Source organism: Hylobates moloch, unplaced genomic scaffold, assembly GCF_009828535.3.
Source record: "Hylobates moloch isolate HMO894 unplaced genomic scaffold, HMol_V3 SCAFFOLD_14, whole genome shotgun sequence".
Lineage (NCBI taxonomy): Eukaryota > Metazoa > Chordata > Mammalia > Primates > Hylobatidae > Hylobates > Hylobates moloch.
Window position 1 is genome coordinate 27,019,457 of NW_026652289.1, and position 16,273 is coordinate 27,035,729.

General features: G+C 35.0%; 1 protein-coding gene across 6 annotated transcripts in view; it reads right to left on the reverse strand.

Moving 5' to 3' along the window:
* CHODL (chondrolectin) overlaps positions 1-16,273 on the reverse strand; it is a 458,585-nt gene that overhangs the window by 2,887 nt on the left and 439,425 nt on the right. For all 6 annotated transcript variants that reach the window (XM_058427421.1, XM_032174417.2, XM_058427420.1 and 3 more), the window contains 4 exons: positions 11,470-11,779; positions 11,160-11,317; positions 7,988-8,074; positions 5,464-5,566 (listed from right to left, as the gene is read on the reverse strand). In XM_058427421.1, the coding sequence (XP_058283404.1) occupies positions 5,464-5,566; positions 7,988-8,074; positions 11,160-11,317; positions 11,470-11,735 (614 nt within the window). In that variant the 5' untranslated portion in view covers positions 11,736-11,779. The remainder of the gene's footprint in view (positions 1-5,463; positions 5,567-7,987; positions 8,075-11,159; positions 11,318-11,469; positions 11,780-16,273) is intronic.

A 16,273-nucleotide genomic window follows, 5' to 3' on the forward strand; every position in this document is an offset into this window, starting at 1 on the left:
AGTCATTCTCTACTGGATGCCCTGTCAAAAGCAGATTTCTTTGGGCTGGTTTCCTCAGGATAATCTCTTGCCTGGACCAAAAGTGTTTGTCCCAGTTCACTGTGTTATGCACTTACTTGCTCCCTGACTACCCCAGTCCCAGTTCCCAGCATCTGCCTCAATCCTCACAGTCATCTCCCCATCCCCTCCTCTCCATCTACCAGACATTGCAGAATTCCCTCAAAGAGAAAAAAGAACTATTTCTAAACACACCTGACCATTACCCTTTTAAAATGTTACTTAATTCACTTAGATTTAGCTGTTTTGGTTACTAATAAAATATTATGTCCAAATTGTATGGTTTGTAGATTTTCATCCAAATAAGTAAGATCAACACAACTTTATTCTACAGTCATCTAACATGTATGGAAAATAAGCCAAGAAAGTTTATAAAAAGCACACAAGTGTTCTAAATGGTGAAAAAAAAAGGTTATTAATATGGCTTTTGTGTAGAATTAGTATTTCATTTAAGAATTACTTAATTATTTTCTGGATCCTTTGTTACTTAATAATACGGTTTATTTCAGAAAAAGAAGATGAAGTAAGGTCAAAAGAGGAAAATGAATTTGTTTGCAGGTCCTTCCTGATGGAGGCATTCTCTTGATCCGCTCTTATTTAAACTGCTCAGACAAAGATGTCTAGTTTATTCCAGCAAACATGCCCTTACATAAACAGAATAGCTTTTCCTTTTTTCCTTTTGATACATATATATATTTCATTTTTTATTTGACAATGAAATACATTTTCATTTTATTGAATTTTGTTTCATTTTTACTAAAAAATTGGCACACATGGAAAAACTTCTCTAACTCGAGGGTATAGAAAAGCAGATACAAAAGTCATAATATTCCCCCAGAAATCTTGCTGATAAAATATATGATTTTATTTCAAGATACCTGCCAAAAAGTGGCCTGTTTGAACTGCTGTATTTTATTTCCTATTCTTAAAAGATGTTTTTGAAATAAAACAGAAACCTGTGACTTAAATTTTGAAAAGTAATACAAAATGAACCTACAAATATCAAGTCTTACATATAGCTTGATGTCCGGATTGAAAAGTTTGGCATTAATTCTTATACTTCATAAACAAAAAACAGTATAATATAGTGAACATATGGGAAGTTTACAAATATCCAAATTTCAGATTCACCGTGGACACTAGCTATGGGACCCAAGGCAGACTAGGTAGCCCATCTAAGACACCATCTTCTCAACTGAGAAATACAAACAGAAGGGTAACTGCTTTTTTTTGTACATTGATTTTGCATCCTGAGACTTTGCTGAAGTTGCTAATCAGCTTAAGGAGATTTGGGGCTGAGACAATGGGGTTTTCTAGATATACAATCATGTCATCTGCAAACAGGGACAATTTGACTTCCTCTTTTCCTAATTGAATACCCTTTATTTCCTTCTCCTGCCTGATTGCTCTGGCCAGAACTTCCAACACTATGTTGAATAGGAGTGGTGAGAGAGGGCATCCCTGCCTTGTGCCAGTTTTCAAAGGGAATGCTTCCAGTTTTTGCCCATTCAGTATGATATTGGCTGTGGGTTTGTCATAGGTAGCTCTTATTATTTTGAGATACGTCCCATCAATACCTAATTTATTGAGAGTTTTTAGCATGAAGGGTTGTTGAATTTTGTCAAAGGCCTTTTCTGCATCTATTGAGATAATCATGTGATTTTTGTCTTTGGTTCTGTTTATATGCTGGATTACATTTATTGATTTGCGTATGTTGAACCAGCCTTGCATCTCAGGGATGAAACCCACTTGATCATGGTGGATAAGCTTTTTGATGTGCTGCTGGATTTGGTTTGCCAGTATTTTATTGAGGATTTTTGCATCAATGTTCATCAAGGATATTGGTCTGAAATTCTCTTTTTTTGGTTATGTCTCTGCCAGGCTTTGGTATCAGGACGATGCTGGCTTCATAAAATGTGTTAGGGAGGATTCCCTCTTTCTCTATCGATTGGAATAGTTTCAGAAGGAATGGTACCAGTTCCTCCTTGTACCTCTGGTAGAATTCGGCTGTGAATCCATCAGGTCCTGGACTCTTTTTGGTTGGTAAGCTATTGATTATTGCCACAATTTCAGAACCTGTTATTGGTCTATTCAGAGATTCAACTTCTTCCTGGTTTAGTCTTGGGAGGGTGTATGTGTCGAGGAATTTATCCATTTCTTCTAGATTTTCTAGTTTATTTGCATAGAGGTGTTTGTAGTATTCTCTGATGATAGATTGTATTTCTGTGGGATCGGTGGTGATATCCCCTTTTTTCATTTTTTATTGCATCTATTTGATTCTTCTCTCTTTTCTTATTAGTCTTGCTAGCAGTCTATCAATTTTGTTGATCTTTTCAAAAAACCAGCTCCTGGATTCATTAATTTTTTGAAGGGTTTTTTGTGTCTCTATTTCCTTCAGTTCTGCTCTGATTTTAGTTATTTCTAGCCTTCGGCTAGCTTTTGAATGTGTTTGCTCTTGCTTTTCTAGTTCTTTTAATTGTGATGTTAGGGTGTCAATTTGGGATCTTTCCTGCTTTCTCTTGTGGGCATTTAGTGCTATAAATTTCCCTCTACACACTGCTTTGAATGTGTCCCAGAGATTCTGGTATGGTGTGTCTTTCTTCTCGTTGGTTTCAAAGAACATCTTTATTTCTGCCTTCATTTCATTATGTACCCAATAGTCATTCAGGAGCAGGTTGTTCAGTTTCCATGTAGTTGAGCCGTTTTGAGTGAGTTTCTTAATCCTGAGTTCTAGTTTGATTGCACTGTGGTCTGAGAGACAGTTTGTTATAATTTCTGTTCTTTTACATTTGCTGAGGAGAGCTTTACTTCCAACTATGTGGTCAATTTTGGAATAGGTGTGGTGTGGTGCTGAAAAAAAAATGTATATTCTGTTGATTTGGGGTGGAGAGTTCTGTAGATGTCTATTAGGTCCACTTTGTGCAGAGCTGAGTTCAATTCCTGGATATCCTTGTTAACTTTCTGTCTCGTTGATCTGTCTAATGCTGACAGTGGGGTGTTAAAATCTCCCATTATTATTGTGTGTGAGTTTAAGTCCCTTTGTAGGTCACTGAGGACTTGCTTTATGAATCTGGGTGCTCCTGTGTTGGGTGCATATATATTTAGGACAGTTAGCTCTTCTTGTTGAATTGATCCCTTTACCATTATGTAATGGCCTTCTTTGTCTCTTTTGATCTTTGTTGGTTTAAAGTCTATTTTATCAGAGACTAGAATTGCAACCCCTGCCTTTTTTTGTTTTCCATTTGCTTGATAGAATATTCCACGCTCATGGGTTGGAAGAATCAATATCGTGAAAATGGCCATACTGCCCAAGGTAATTTATAGATTCAATGCCATCCCCATCAAGCTACCAATGACTTTCTTCACAGAATTGGAAAAAACTACTTTAAAGTTCATATGGAACCAAAAAAGAGCCCGCATCGCCAAGTCAATCCTAAGGCAAAGGAACAAAGCTGGAGGCATCACGCTACCTGACTTCAAACTATACTACAAGGGTACAGTAACCAAAACAGTATGGTACTGGTACCAAAACAGAGACAGATCAATGGAACAGAACAGAGCCCTCAGAAATGATGCCGCATATCTACAACTATCTGATCTTTGACAAACCTGACAAAAACAAGCAATGGGGAAAGGATTCCCTATTTAATAAATGGTGCTGGGAAAACTGGCTAGCCATATGTAGAAAGCTGAAACTGGATCCCTTCCTTACACCTTATACAAAAATTAATTCAAGATGGATTAAAGACTTAAATGTTAGACCTAAAACCATTAAAATCCTACAAGAAAACCTAGGCAATACCATTCAGGACATAGGCGTGGGCAAGGACTTCATGTCTAAACACCAAAAGCAATGGCAACAAAAGCCAAAATTGACAAATGGGATCTTGTTAAACTAAAGAGCTTCTGCACAGCAAAAGAAACTACCATCAGAGTGAACAGGCAACCTACAGAATGGGAGAAAATTTTTGCAACCTACTCATCTGACAAAGGGCTAATATCCAGAATCTACAATGAACTCAAACAAATTTACAAGAAAAAAACAAACAACCCCATCAAAAAGTGGGCAAAGGACATGAACAAACACTTCTCAAAAGAAGACATTTATGCAGCCAAAAAACACATGAAAAAATGCTCATCATCACTGGCCATCAGAGAAATGCAAATCAAAACCACAGTGAGATACCATCTCACACCAGTTAGAATGGCCATCATTCAAAAGTCAGGAAACAACAGGTGCTGGAGAGGATGTGGAGAAATAGGAACACTTTTACACTGTTGGTGGGACTGTAAACTAGTTCAACCATTGTGGAAGTCAGTGTGGCGATTCCTCAGGAATCCAGAACTAGAAATACCATTTGACCCAGCCATCCCATTACTGGGTATATACCCAAAGGACTATAAATCATGCTGCTATAAAGACACATGCACACGTATGTTTATTGCGGCACTATTCACAATAGCAAAGACTTGGAACCAACCCAAATGTCCAACAACGATAGACTGGATTAAGAAAATGTGGCACATATACACCATGGGATACTATGCAGCCATAAAAAACGATGAGTTCGTGTCCTTTGTAGGGACATGGATGAAACTGGAAAACATCATTCTCAGCAAACTATCGCAAGGACAAAAAACCAAACACCACATGTTCTCACTCATAGGTGGGAATTGAACAATGAGAACTCATGGACACAGGAAGGAGAACATCACACTCCGGGGACTGTTGTGGGCAGGGGGGAGTGGGGAGGGACAGCATTAGGAGATATACCTAATGCTAAATGACGAGTTAATGGGTGCAGTGAAACAACATGGCACATGGATACATATGTAACAACCCTGCACATTGTGCACATGTACCCTAAAACCTAAAGTATAATAATAAAAAAATAAATAAAGATTTCATTACCAATGTACCTTAGCAACACCGTTTACACAAGAAGAAAATTGAAAACATCCAACACAGAGCATACCTGAATATAATAAGTAAAATAAAGGCATATTGAAGTTATTAAAATGTTATAAAAAGTATGAGATGATATAAAAATGTGCAATATATGTATTTGGTGAAAATACATTAAAATAGTACAATGTAACATTGTTTACAAACTCTGAAATTATAAATATGAAGGTAGTGGCTTATTGTGTTTGATTAAAGATAATTTTGTTTACTTTAAAAAAAAAAAAGGGTAACTGCTTAATAAGTCCTGTGAGGATTAAATGATATATTACATTAATCCTATCCTCAATGTATCTCTTATTAGATTGTATGTATAGGATTGTATGTATAGGATTTCTTAAAGAAAATTAAAATATAATTAACTTTATATTAATAGTTTTAAAACATTTCTGAAAACCTATTTAAAGTTTTTCAAATTATCTCTACATATATGAGTTATTTACCTTTTATGCAGCATCTGGAAACAACAGGTTCCAAAAGCAACCAGTATCAGTAAGAGCAGGGGTATTGTTGGTATAACAACATAAATTAGATTGGGAATTATACCTACAAAATAAAACAGGCTTCATGTGAAAAGACAGTTGAGGAAGAATTCTAATGCAAAAATATGTAAGAATGTTTCAAAAAATTGAGGTGAAATAGAATTTTCAATAAATTGACCCCAAAGTTCTTCTCAAAATATTGAAAAATCTAATGAAATAATATACAGTCATGCACCACATAGTGACACTTCAGTCAACGATGCATCACATATATGACAGTGGTCCCATAAGATTATAATGGAGCTGCCCTACATAGGTATACCATCTTTTATATTTGATATCCTATTTTATACATTTCTATGTTTACATAGGGTTTGATATATAAATTCCATTGTGTTACAGTTGTCTACAGCATTCACTATAGTAACATGCTGCAGGGGTTTGTAGCCTAGAAGTAATAGCCTAGAAGTAATAGGCCATATCAAACAGCCATATAGTAAGCTATATGACCTAGGTTCAAGTACACTCTATGATGTTTGCACAATGACAAAATCGCCTAATGGTGCATTTCTCAGAACATATCCGCATTGTTAAGTGGCACATGACTGTATTCATGTTTTGGTAAAAGTTAAAAACAAAATTTTACTGAATGGAAAATTGAATTGTACGATTTGTAGTGATATCAAACTGTTCCAATTTGATATCCATACTTCCAAAACTATTATTAAATCTACAGTTCAGACATGGACTAGCTTTCATTAATAATCTTAGCTAGCTCATTTCCTTACTCCTTCTCAATCATTACTTACAAAAATAAGTACTTATTATTAAAAATGATAATTATTAAGATTATTGCAAATATATTGCGTAAGCAATTACCTAGCAATAAGCTTAGTGTCATGATTGCATACAAGAGTCACTGGGATTAAAATGAAATATATAAATATTAACTGATGATACAGTCACGACTCAGAAACACAAGACTCCAGCGGCACAAAGAGTTGATCTTAATTAAATTCTAAAATGAATCATTTTTTAAGCCTGTTCCATCACATTTGATAATGCTAGGTATTCTTAGTAAAATTAAAAAACTGTGACACTGTAATTCCACACAACTTAAAATTAATAAACATTTGTTCAATTTCAAAAGAGAAAAAAATATTTCTAAAGTGATTACTGAATTTTTTGGGGGGGGGTTGGGGACAGAGTCTTGCTCTGTCTCCCAGGCCAGAGTGCATGGCGCAATCTCAGCTCATGCCCATTTCAAGTGATTCTCCTGCCCCAGCCTCCCAAATAGCTGGAATTACAGGCACCTGCCACCACACCCAGTTAATTTTTGTATTTTTTAGTAGAGACAGCGTTTCGCCATGTTGGCCAAGCTGGTCTCGAACTCCTGACCTCAGGTGACCCACCTGCCTCAGCCTCCCAAAGTGCTGGGATTACAGGTGTGAGCCACTGCGCCTGGCCTACTGATCTTTTTAATTAGGTTTAAATGTTCTGAATGGTTCTAAAACCAGGCACCTGAAAAGTGAAAAGCACTAAGCCTTAATATCATGTCTATGCAAAAAAAGCAAATTGAAGAACTATACATTTAGCTTGTAAATTAAAAGTCATCATCATAACTAATCTGAATAATTCTGGTCAAAGTGGACCAGATGTAGATAAAGCTTTCCACTTAACTGTGCATCACTTCATTTGTTAACAGAAGACAAACTCATGAGCAATAGGGTATCTGAGCAATAATTTGCTACGTTTCCTCCCACTCCTGTTTGACTTCAAGCAATTTAAGGATCCAACCAATCCCTAAACATTTACCAGCACACCCGTTTGCTCTCCACTGAATGTGCCAATTTGCATCATGACACCTACATGTTGTTAGAGAAATTTCTTGTAGATCCAAAGTTCTTCTGTTGTTGTTGGTGGTGTTTTTGTTGTTGTTGCTGTTGTTGTTTGCTTTTTTGAGACAGGGTCTCACTTTGTTGACCAACCTGGACCGTAGTGGGATGATCACTGCTCACTGCAGCCTTGACTTCCCAGGCTCAGGTGATTCTCTCACCTTAGCCTCCCAGTAGCTGGGACTACAGGTGTGTACCACCACACCAGGCTAGTTTTTTGTATTTTTTGCAGAGATGGGGTCTTGCCAGTTGTTCAGAATGGTCTCAAACTCCTGGGCTCAAGTGATCCACCTGCCTCAGCCTCCCAAATTGCTGGGATTACAGGCATGAGCCCCTGTGCCTGGCCAGATCCAAATTTTAATGTGAATCACTTAGTTTAGTACCACTCTGAAGAAAACAAAACAGGTTTTTCTATTCAAATACTAGCTTAGCATAATTTTTTCTAACCTAGTTCCAAAGTAAATGTCCATAGAACCATACTTAGTGAACCACTTCCCCAGGCAAGACAGGTTTCACTGGGGTCAACATGAAGCAGCGTTTGAAACTACAGTTCAGTTCTTGATGAAGTTAAAGACACATGAAGTAATTACCTGCTTCAGTAACAACCACATTTTGATGGGTGTCTCCTGGTTGATTTGTAAGATAAGGCTTTTCTACAGGGGCTGTTGGATTAACCTCTGTAAATAATAAGAACCACCATCATATATAATGATTAAACAAGAGAACTGAAAACATATATAAATATGAAATTACATTATAAAATAAAAACATCACAATTTTGATTTCTGAACGGCTTACAGCTAATAAAATATATTCTGAATTTAAATTTACATGAAATTATCTAATTATAAAGTCAACATTTAATCATCTTTGAATAAAAGATGGAGTTGATATGTTCTCCCTTAAAACTCCAAACTGCAATTAGCAAGCAGCAGTGGGTCTGTGCTGATGATAGCCTGCTGCAGGCAATAACGGCAGACCAGTCACAAAGTAAGCAAGGATAACCAAGAATTGGCAAACATAAGAGTATGATATATTAAATGCAATTCAGAGACAAGCAAGAGAATTTCTTTATTAATATCAGTGTATTATTTAGGTTTCCCCTTGCAATAATAATCAGCAGATGACTGTATGTGGATTGCATTTAGAACTGATGATTCAAGTAACAATGTTCTAAGCCACATTTCTGTTCTGCACATACAACGCCATCCTTACATTTGCTTTCCAATAGTGTCTACTTTTAAAAATAATAATAATAACACTAAATTAAAGCTTGCAAGTTGTTTCTTTCCCTAGTTTTATAGATGTCTCTTCAATTTCCACACACTTTATTTTTTATTGTTTTTCTAACTTTTAAGTTCAGGGGTACATGTGCAGAATGTGCAGGTTTGTTACGTGGGTAAACGTGTGCCATGGTGCTTTGCCACACAGATCACCCCATCACCAGAGTATTAAGCCCAACATCCATTAACTATTATTCCTGATTTTTTCCCCTCTTGCCACACACTTTAAAATTGTTCAAGTTTCTTGTCATGATTTGGTATTGCTCTATTTTCTATTTTTCTTTTCCTTAAGGAACTATTTGTTAAATCAATAATTCAATGAAAGTAAATTGAATTATTTAAAAAACCATAAATTTGTTTCCATTTGTTCCGAAAGTGTAACTCTCTACTTATTGTCAATTGAAATAAGAACACATGTAACATCTTAGCCTTTAGGATACAGAAGAATTTTAATTTAATGTCTACCATTCTTAAATTGCCTTAAAATGTCACAGAGTCTCCCTTTGTTGGAAGTTTAATCATATACCATTCTGTAGTAATATTTGTTACTCTTGTACACAAATTTTATCCTGCCATTTTAATAGCCTCCTCTGGGTTTCAGATTCAGTCCTAGACTATACCTACTCTTCTAGAGAACTTAGTCACTCTATGTCTAGTCAACTGGTATTTTTAAACAAATAATATAAATATTATGCAAAATATCACTAAAAATCAAGCACTGATTACATAACCAAGGAATTTAATCAAACCAACATCCTTTGCAAAGCAGACACTAAGCTCAAGGAGGGTTAACTAAATATAAATAAAAAGACAAAAAAGATTAAATCATGAAATAAAAAATAAAAATCCTGAGCACATTAATAAGGCCAACAGTAAACCTGTGAATGTGCTTCAAAACAAAAACTACATAAAATAATATTTTAATAAATATAGATTATTTGAAGATTTGGGTAGAATGGAGAAAGAAAGAATAATTTTATATCATAATGCTCTTGCATGAGTAACGTAAACCTAGATTACCTAATATATAAACAAGTAAAGAAGATTGTAAGATTTATAGTGTCCTAAATAATGGCATAAATTTTGATGCAAAAATAAAATAAATATAATACAATGACGGGTCAAATAATTGACCTTTGAACTCAAAAGAAACGAGAAGGCGATAATGTAATATTAAGAATAATGCATAATATTGTACTTGTATTATCCAATAGTCTTAAGTACATAGAATGTCACAAATTTAAAATATCAGAGGATTTCAACTTTATGTTTCTCCAAGAGAAAAATTGAGGACATAAGCGCATAACAGACTCAGCTTTGCAAAGACTTCCAGGAGGGTAATGACGGGTTTAGCAACCAAGATGGTTAAAGAATAAACTCACCAGGGATAAAAAAAAAAAAAAAAAAAAAAAAAAAAAGTGGCTAATACACTCAAGAGCAGGATAAATGTAAGAGAAGAGTAAGTCTAATCCAAATAATCCTTTGTGCATTCTGGTATTATGAGAAAAAGAATCATGTAATTTCAGGAGAATAATGGAAGCAGCAGTACTCAACTATAATTGCCTTCTGGGAACATGTATTATGAGTTTAAGCAGACACCTCTTCAGAAGAGTTAAAATGACACTTCCAAACGCTGAGGAGGAGAAAAACAGCAAAAAAAATCTCAAAGCCTAAGGATCTAACTTGACTTTCTCAGATGATTTTAAAAAATGAGTCCACAGAGTTCGTATTAGTCCCTCTTTCAGTCCAATATGAATTCAGATGATCTGTCCTATTCAAAGTAATTCAAATTGACTATTTTTTAAATCCAGAACCCATGCCAGTATAGCTCGAGTCAATGTAAGATTCCCATTTGCTGCATATGACAAGTAGTGGGAGATTTCAAAAGAAAGCTAACTGAGGAGGCATATTTCAAGAATAGGAATCATAGGGAGAACGAGTCACATCTTCCTACTTTTTTCCACTATGGGGTAATGAGCTATGATAGTCTTATTTTTACTGAGTACCACATGTCAAGTATTATACCATAAAATGATAAGCAAATGATCCAGGAGAAAGTGCTTTGTTCTCTTAAAATCAGATAAAGAAGTGCTGCTCACATGTGTAAGTCTATAGGTGCTTTGGTAACTTACATCTACTTCCCACATACTATAGTAACATTTAAAATATTTTAAAATAAATATTTATTGTTTATAAATCTATTTACAAAAATATTTGGTTTTATTGTAAGAAATGATTATTTTTCCTTAAAGACATCTCTCCAGATGTTTTTATTTACTCTCTTCTTTGAGCCCATTGGACAGTTTGCTCTACAGCATATGATATGCTTCATTACATGAGTGATATGACAAGCTGCAAGGTAATTTTCTATTTCACAGCAGAAAAACAAAAAGAGCCACAGGTAGTGAAAATTAAAGACAAAACTTAATACAATGAAATATGCACAAAATCTTCTATACCTTCTTTTGCTACTGCTTACCTGGCTCATACTTGCAAATGTAATTGTGCTTCATGTTGCATCTGTCATCATTCCACTGGTAAAGGTAGGGACCCCCAAGGCCAGGATTGGCAGTTGGTTGGTGATACATCACAACACACTTTTCACTTCCGCAGGAAGGTTCATCCGTGTACCAGTTTCTGCAAACAGAGAGTAATAGGAACACTCAGATACATGCCTACTAAATGATTCTGCCTGTCCTACTCTGACATCCTCTACAGGTAACAGAGTCCTCCCTCTACCTTGTGGAGTTCCCCAGAGCACCTGCCAACTGCTCAAGATCCATACTCACCGGTACTGGAAACTGCTTCCATCGGACCACTGGTAGAGATCCGGGCAGGCACCAGATGTTTGCCCATCTCCATTCCTCCAAAGCCCTATCCAGAAATCACCATCAGAAATCCCTGTTCCGGGTTTTGTCAGGTTTTGCAACATGCTCTCTATTAACTTCTGTTCTGCTTCATTCTCAAGGCTGAGGAGGACTCCTCCCTCACTCTCACAAGCCAGGCGTGCCTCCTGAAAGCTCACTCGGCTGGACAGTTCATGGAAGTAGGCCATTTTGTAGCAAGGATGCTTGAAGTCAGCAAAACACACCTTTTGGCCTGGAAAAAAAAAAAAAAAAAAAAAAATGCCCATATATTGATAATCTGAACTCTATTTGTAACAACACTAAGAACCAAAATGTAAGAACCAATCAAAGCAGAAAATACATTACCAGAAATGCTTCTCCCACTGAATTATTTCGTAAAGTTTATTTTCTAGCCTATTGCTTGCAATTTGTAAAAGCAAATTGTTTCCCTCGTAAACTTGGAACATAAACTTTTAAACCCAGTACTTCAAGCAATGTTTATTAAGGGAAGTTATAACTCTTCTGGCTTAGATTTTATAAACCAATTAACAAAGCAAATAAAAATAGCTAAAGGAATTTCAGGAGTGTATAGTAAAGTGAGCTAAAACTTAATGAAAGAAGAATAACAATTCATAAAGCAAATTAATTATCAAAAACAAGTAATGTATAATGAACGATTTTATATAAGGTGTTCTGAAGAAGATACGAAGTGGCAGATTTAAGGTATAAATATTTGCTTTCATTTTATATACCCGAAAGCAAAACTATTAAAATCGAAAGTTAAAAAAGGACAGAATGAATGTACTTGGTAGTAATAAATGATTAATTAATATAATATTACATTGGAAGTGACAGGGTACAGTTTTGAACTACTCACTATCTCTGAAAAAATCTCATTACCAATTTTTTGAGTATTTTCTGAGGTATTTGGGAAGACACTATGTGTAACCTCCAATTCCTAGGCCAATGTCTTCTCTCATTTTACAGAGACATCTCTGATAAATGATAAATTGCAAATTAAAATCTCTCAACTATGAACTTAGAGAATTACGTACTTTTTAAAAAAAGAAATATATTTTAAATGTGAAAAAAATGATGGCTTAGAGAACAGTGGAACGAATATATCATGAAATAAAGGAGCTAGTAAAATCTTATCAGTGGCTAACTGTTGTCGGTTTCTCACAATTTGGATGGAGACCTGAGTAGGCTGAAATTTGGCCAGACTGGTCTTTCAAAGACAGTTAAATGATTAGCTCAAAACAATTAAGGTAACAAACATTTAGCAGACTTGAAAACAAATTATTTCTCTCAGCTTTAGAGGCTCTACTTACATATTAAACACATATGAAATAACAATGTCTTCCTTTAATTTAACCTTAAAAATGTTCCATTCATTCATTTATGAGTTTGAAAGTAATAGTATTACATTTTTTAAACCTTCACTAACTCAGAATTTTGTTAAACTTAAATACAAATTCATTTAAATTCACCTTTTTCTGTAGTTAATCTTACTACTGGTGGTTTTATTGCATATTTCTTCAGGAATAAAGATTAGGACCAACCAAATATCCAAAATCTATAAATAAATACATAGAATCCTCTGAATTTGGAAGGGAAGTTTAAAATCTATTTTTTATCTTAAACCTGTATTTTAAAGGTTTTCACGTTACAGCATTCCGTTGTTAACCACCTAACCACCTATCCTGACATCTATTGATTATGTACAGTCTATACTATACCCAATAAAGTCATTATTTGTAGTATACTGAAAATCAATTTATTTCAAGATATTGGCCAGAATCACAAACAAGCTTAAAAGAATTTTTGGGACATCATAATGAAATTCTGCTCTAATAACATCTGTGAAGTCTTAAACACATAGGCAAAAAGAGTTTGAAAAAAAAAATCTCAAAATTAAATTTCGCATACCTCTACATGTTAAGCAGTGTTAATTTTCCTAATTATCAAGTGAAATAACTGCAAATATGCATGATATCAGGTCATAATAAAGTCGTATATATTTATATTTACATATATATGCCAGATTAGATACATAGATAGATAGATAGATAGATAGATAGATAGATAGACAGACAGACGATAGATAGACAGATATAAATAGATTGATGTCAAGGATATTACGCAGTATAGGATTTAGCTAGTTCTACCAGCAATGGATTTTCTATTGTTCTATTGTCTACACTCACCCTTGTTTACCACTAAGAATGTATGGCAAGATTATAAACAATCTCCAGAATGGTCATTCTGTCTTGTTTTGATTTTCACTGCTTCTGCTTTTGTTCACCTCTGCTCTCTGCTGTCAACTTTTAAAACCACCAAGGATCCCTCTCTCTTACTATTTCTTATGCCCAAACTGCTTTCCATAGTCCATAGCCTCTTCTACTTTCTTAGTCTTGCCCTATTTTAGCTTAGATTTGGACCTGGAAAATAGACTATCGATTTTATGTAAAATTTAGACAAATTGCTTTATGCTAAGAAATTAGGAAATAGTTTCGCCACTTTCTTACAATTCATCTCCATTAACATTATTCTTGTTGGTATTTATGGCCTTTTCTACTATGTATTTAATTGTGTAGCCTATCAATAAAAGTTGTCAGTAGTCAGGGATTTGTGGGGGTGGGGGAGATTCTTGTATTTAAATACCGGCAAAAAAAAAAAAGCATTCAAACTTTGTACTTTAATTACAGTACATCACACTGAGCAAGTGTATCATATCCATTCCCTTCTGGGGTCAGCAGTTAATGACCTATGATGACCCTCAGAGGCAGAAAGGTGCAGAAATCAGTGGAAGGTCATTAACTTCTCAACAGTGTTTGAGTGATAGGCATTCAATATCTTGACACAAACTGAGAACAACCAATCATAAAATAGTAGTTCTGGCAATGCAAGCAAGCCAAGAGTTTTTGCCTCTGTTTCGTGCCCGTGATCTGGACCCAGCAGCAACACACTAAAAAATCTGAATAAATTAACAGGCTGCCCAAATTGTTAATGAAAAAGAACATATTAGTATGAATAACCATGGGAAATAAGTTAGAGAGACTTCGAGAGGACAAATCAGCCTGAAAAGAAATATTCTTTGAGAGATGATCGTGAAAGTCCCAATGGTTGACTCTCAGAATTAATGTATTATTTTAAAATTTCTCCTAATATATTAGGAAGTTCTGTGACGATTTCATCATTTAAAACGGCTGTTCTCAGTCAGAGCCTAACAATGCCATTAAGCCTGTATTTTCATGACTGTATTTAGAAGCTTGCTGTTTCCACTTTCATCTACTACATCCTTTACGTAGTTCTAAGTGTCCAAATATATCTTAATTACATTCCCTTGAGTTTTTAACTTGTTCAATTTTTCACTCCAAGAACTTTCTGCCTTGGATTTTATCCCAGCACTTTTGAAATATTAAATTTCCCTAAGAAGATTGTTTTGCAAGATGTCAAAAAATGTCATATTAAAAAAAAACAGAATGGCCTTTCAGTGAGTAAAAAGTTTGTTTTATGTAACAAAGCCCCACACATTCAGGGAATTCCTGGGTATGATGCATATGCTAAAAGTCACTGTTCATTATCTCTGATATATTAAAAAATAAATGCAGCACAGATTTACTCATGATGAGCATACAAAAATGGTGATGTAAATTAACTCACTTATAAAATTAAGATAGCACTTCTAATTAAATGCGTGAGAGCTTTAGGTTTCATGTGGAAATTTCTAACACCATTATGTTAGTTTATACAGGTATAATAATAATAAAAGAAAAAACCTAGGGAGAGAGATTATATTTAAAATAATTAACAATCAATGCTGTGCAGGCCCTGGACAATAGACAGCTTGACACTCTCTGTGCCAGGCCATGTCTCTGGTTGTGGATAATAGAGCAGTCCTCAGGTCCTGCTTGAAGGAGTGGAGATTGTGATGGCTGCACAGCAGGGAGACTCTCAGGGCATCAAGACAGCAGCCCGTCGTCAACTGGAACAGATATATTAACTCTAAAGTTTGATCATCAGCTGTGTCTACAGAGTTTGAACTGAAAAGTCACTAACAGTTCAGACTTAGCAAGGCAGTTTTCAGGAAATTATAAATATATTGCACAATTTTTATGGGTTTACCTACAATCAGTTAAAGCTGACACTGAATTTCTTTACATTCAATTCTATTTTATTACTGATTTCCACCTTATCGTGCAAATTTGGTCCAAGTTGCAGCAAAATCATCAGAAGCAGCAGCTATTGAACGTCTCACCGCTATTTCAGCTGATCACATTTCGCTACTAATGCAGTGAAACTCCAACAGCTGGGAAACAAATGTTGCCCTAATTCCCAGAAAAGTTTTGTTAATGCAGATCTTCTGGAAGCAACTTTACCACTTCTGTAAAAGCCAATCTTCCTAGAGAACAATTACAATTACCTCTCGTCTCATTCTGTGAGATAACATGGAGAATTTCTCTCTCTTATTTTCAAATGTTATGTTCAGATAAAATCTTCCATCAATACTTTATGGGATAGATAACGATTCAGAGAACCATATAACGGGTTCTATTACACTAAGGTTACATTTATGCCATCTAACTATAAATTACTAAATGTCAACTAGTATCTGCAGTTGAAGACATCCTTTAATCATAGGCTTATCTACAAGAGAGAGAAAAAATCTGCCCAGGATTCTACAAACATATTGAGAAAATAAAATTCAAGATAATTTCTCTACAAACATATTGAGAAAATAAAA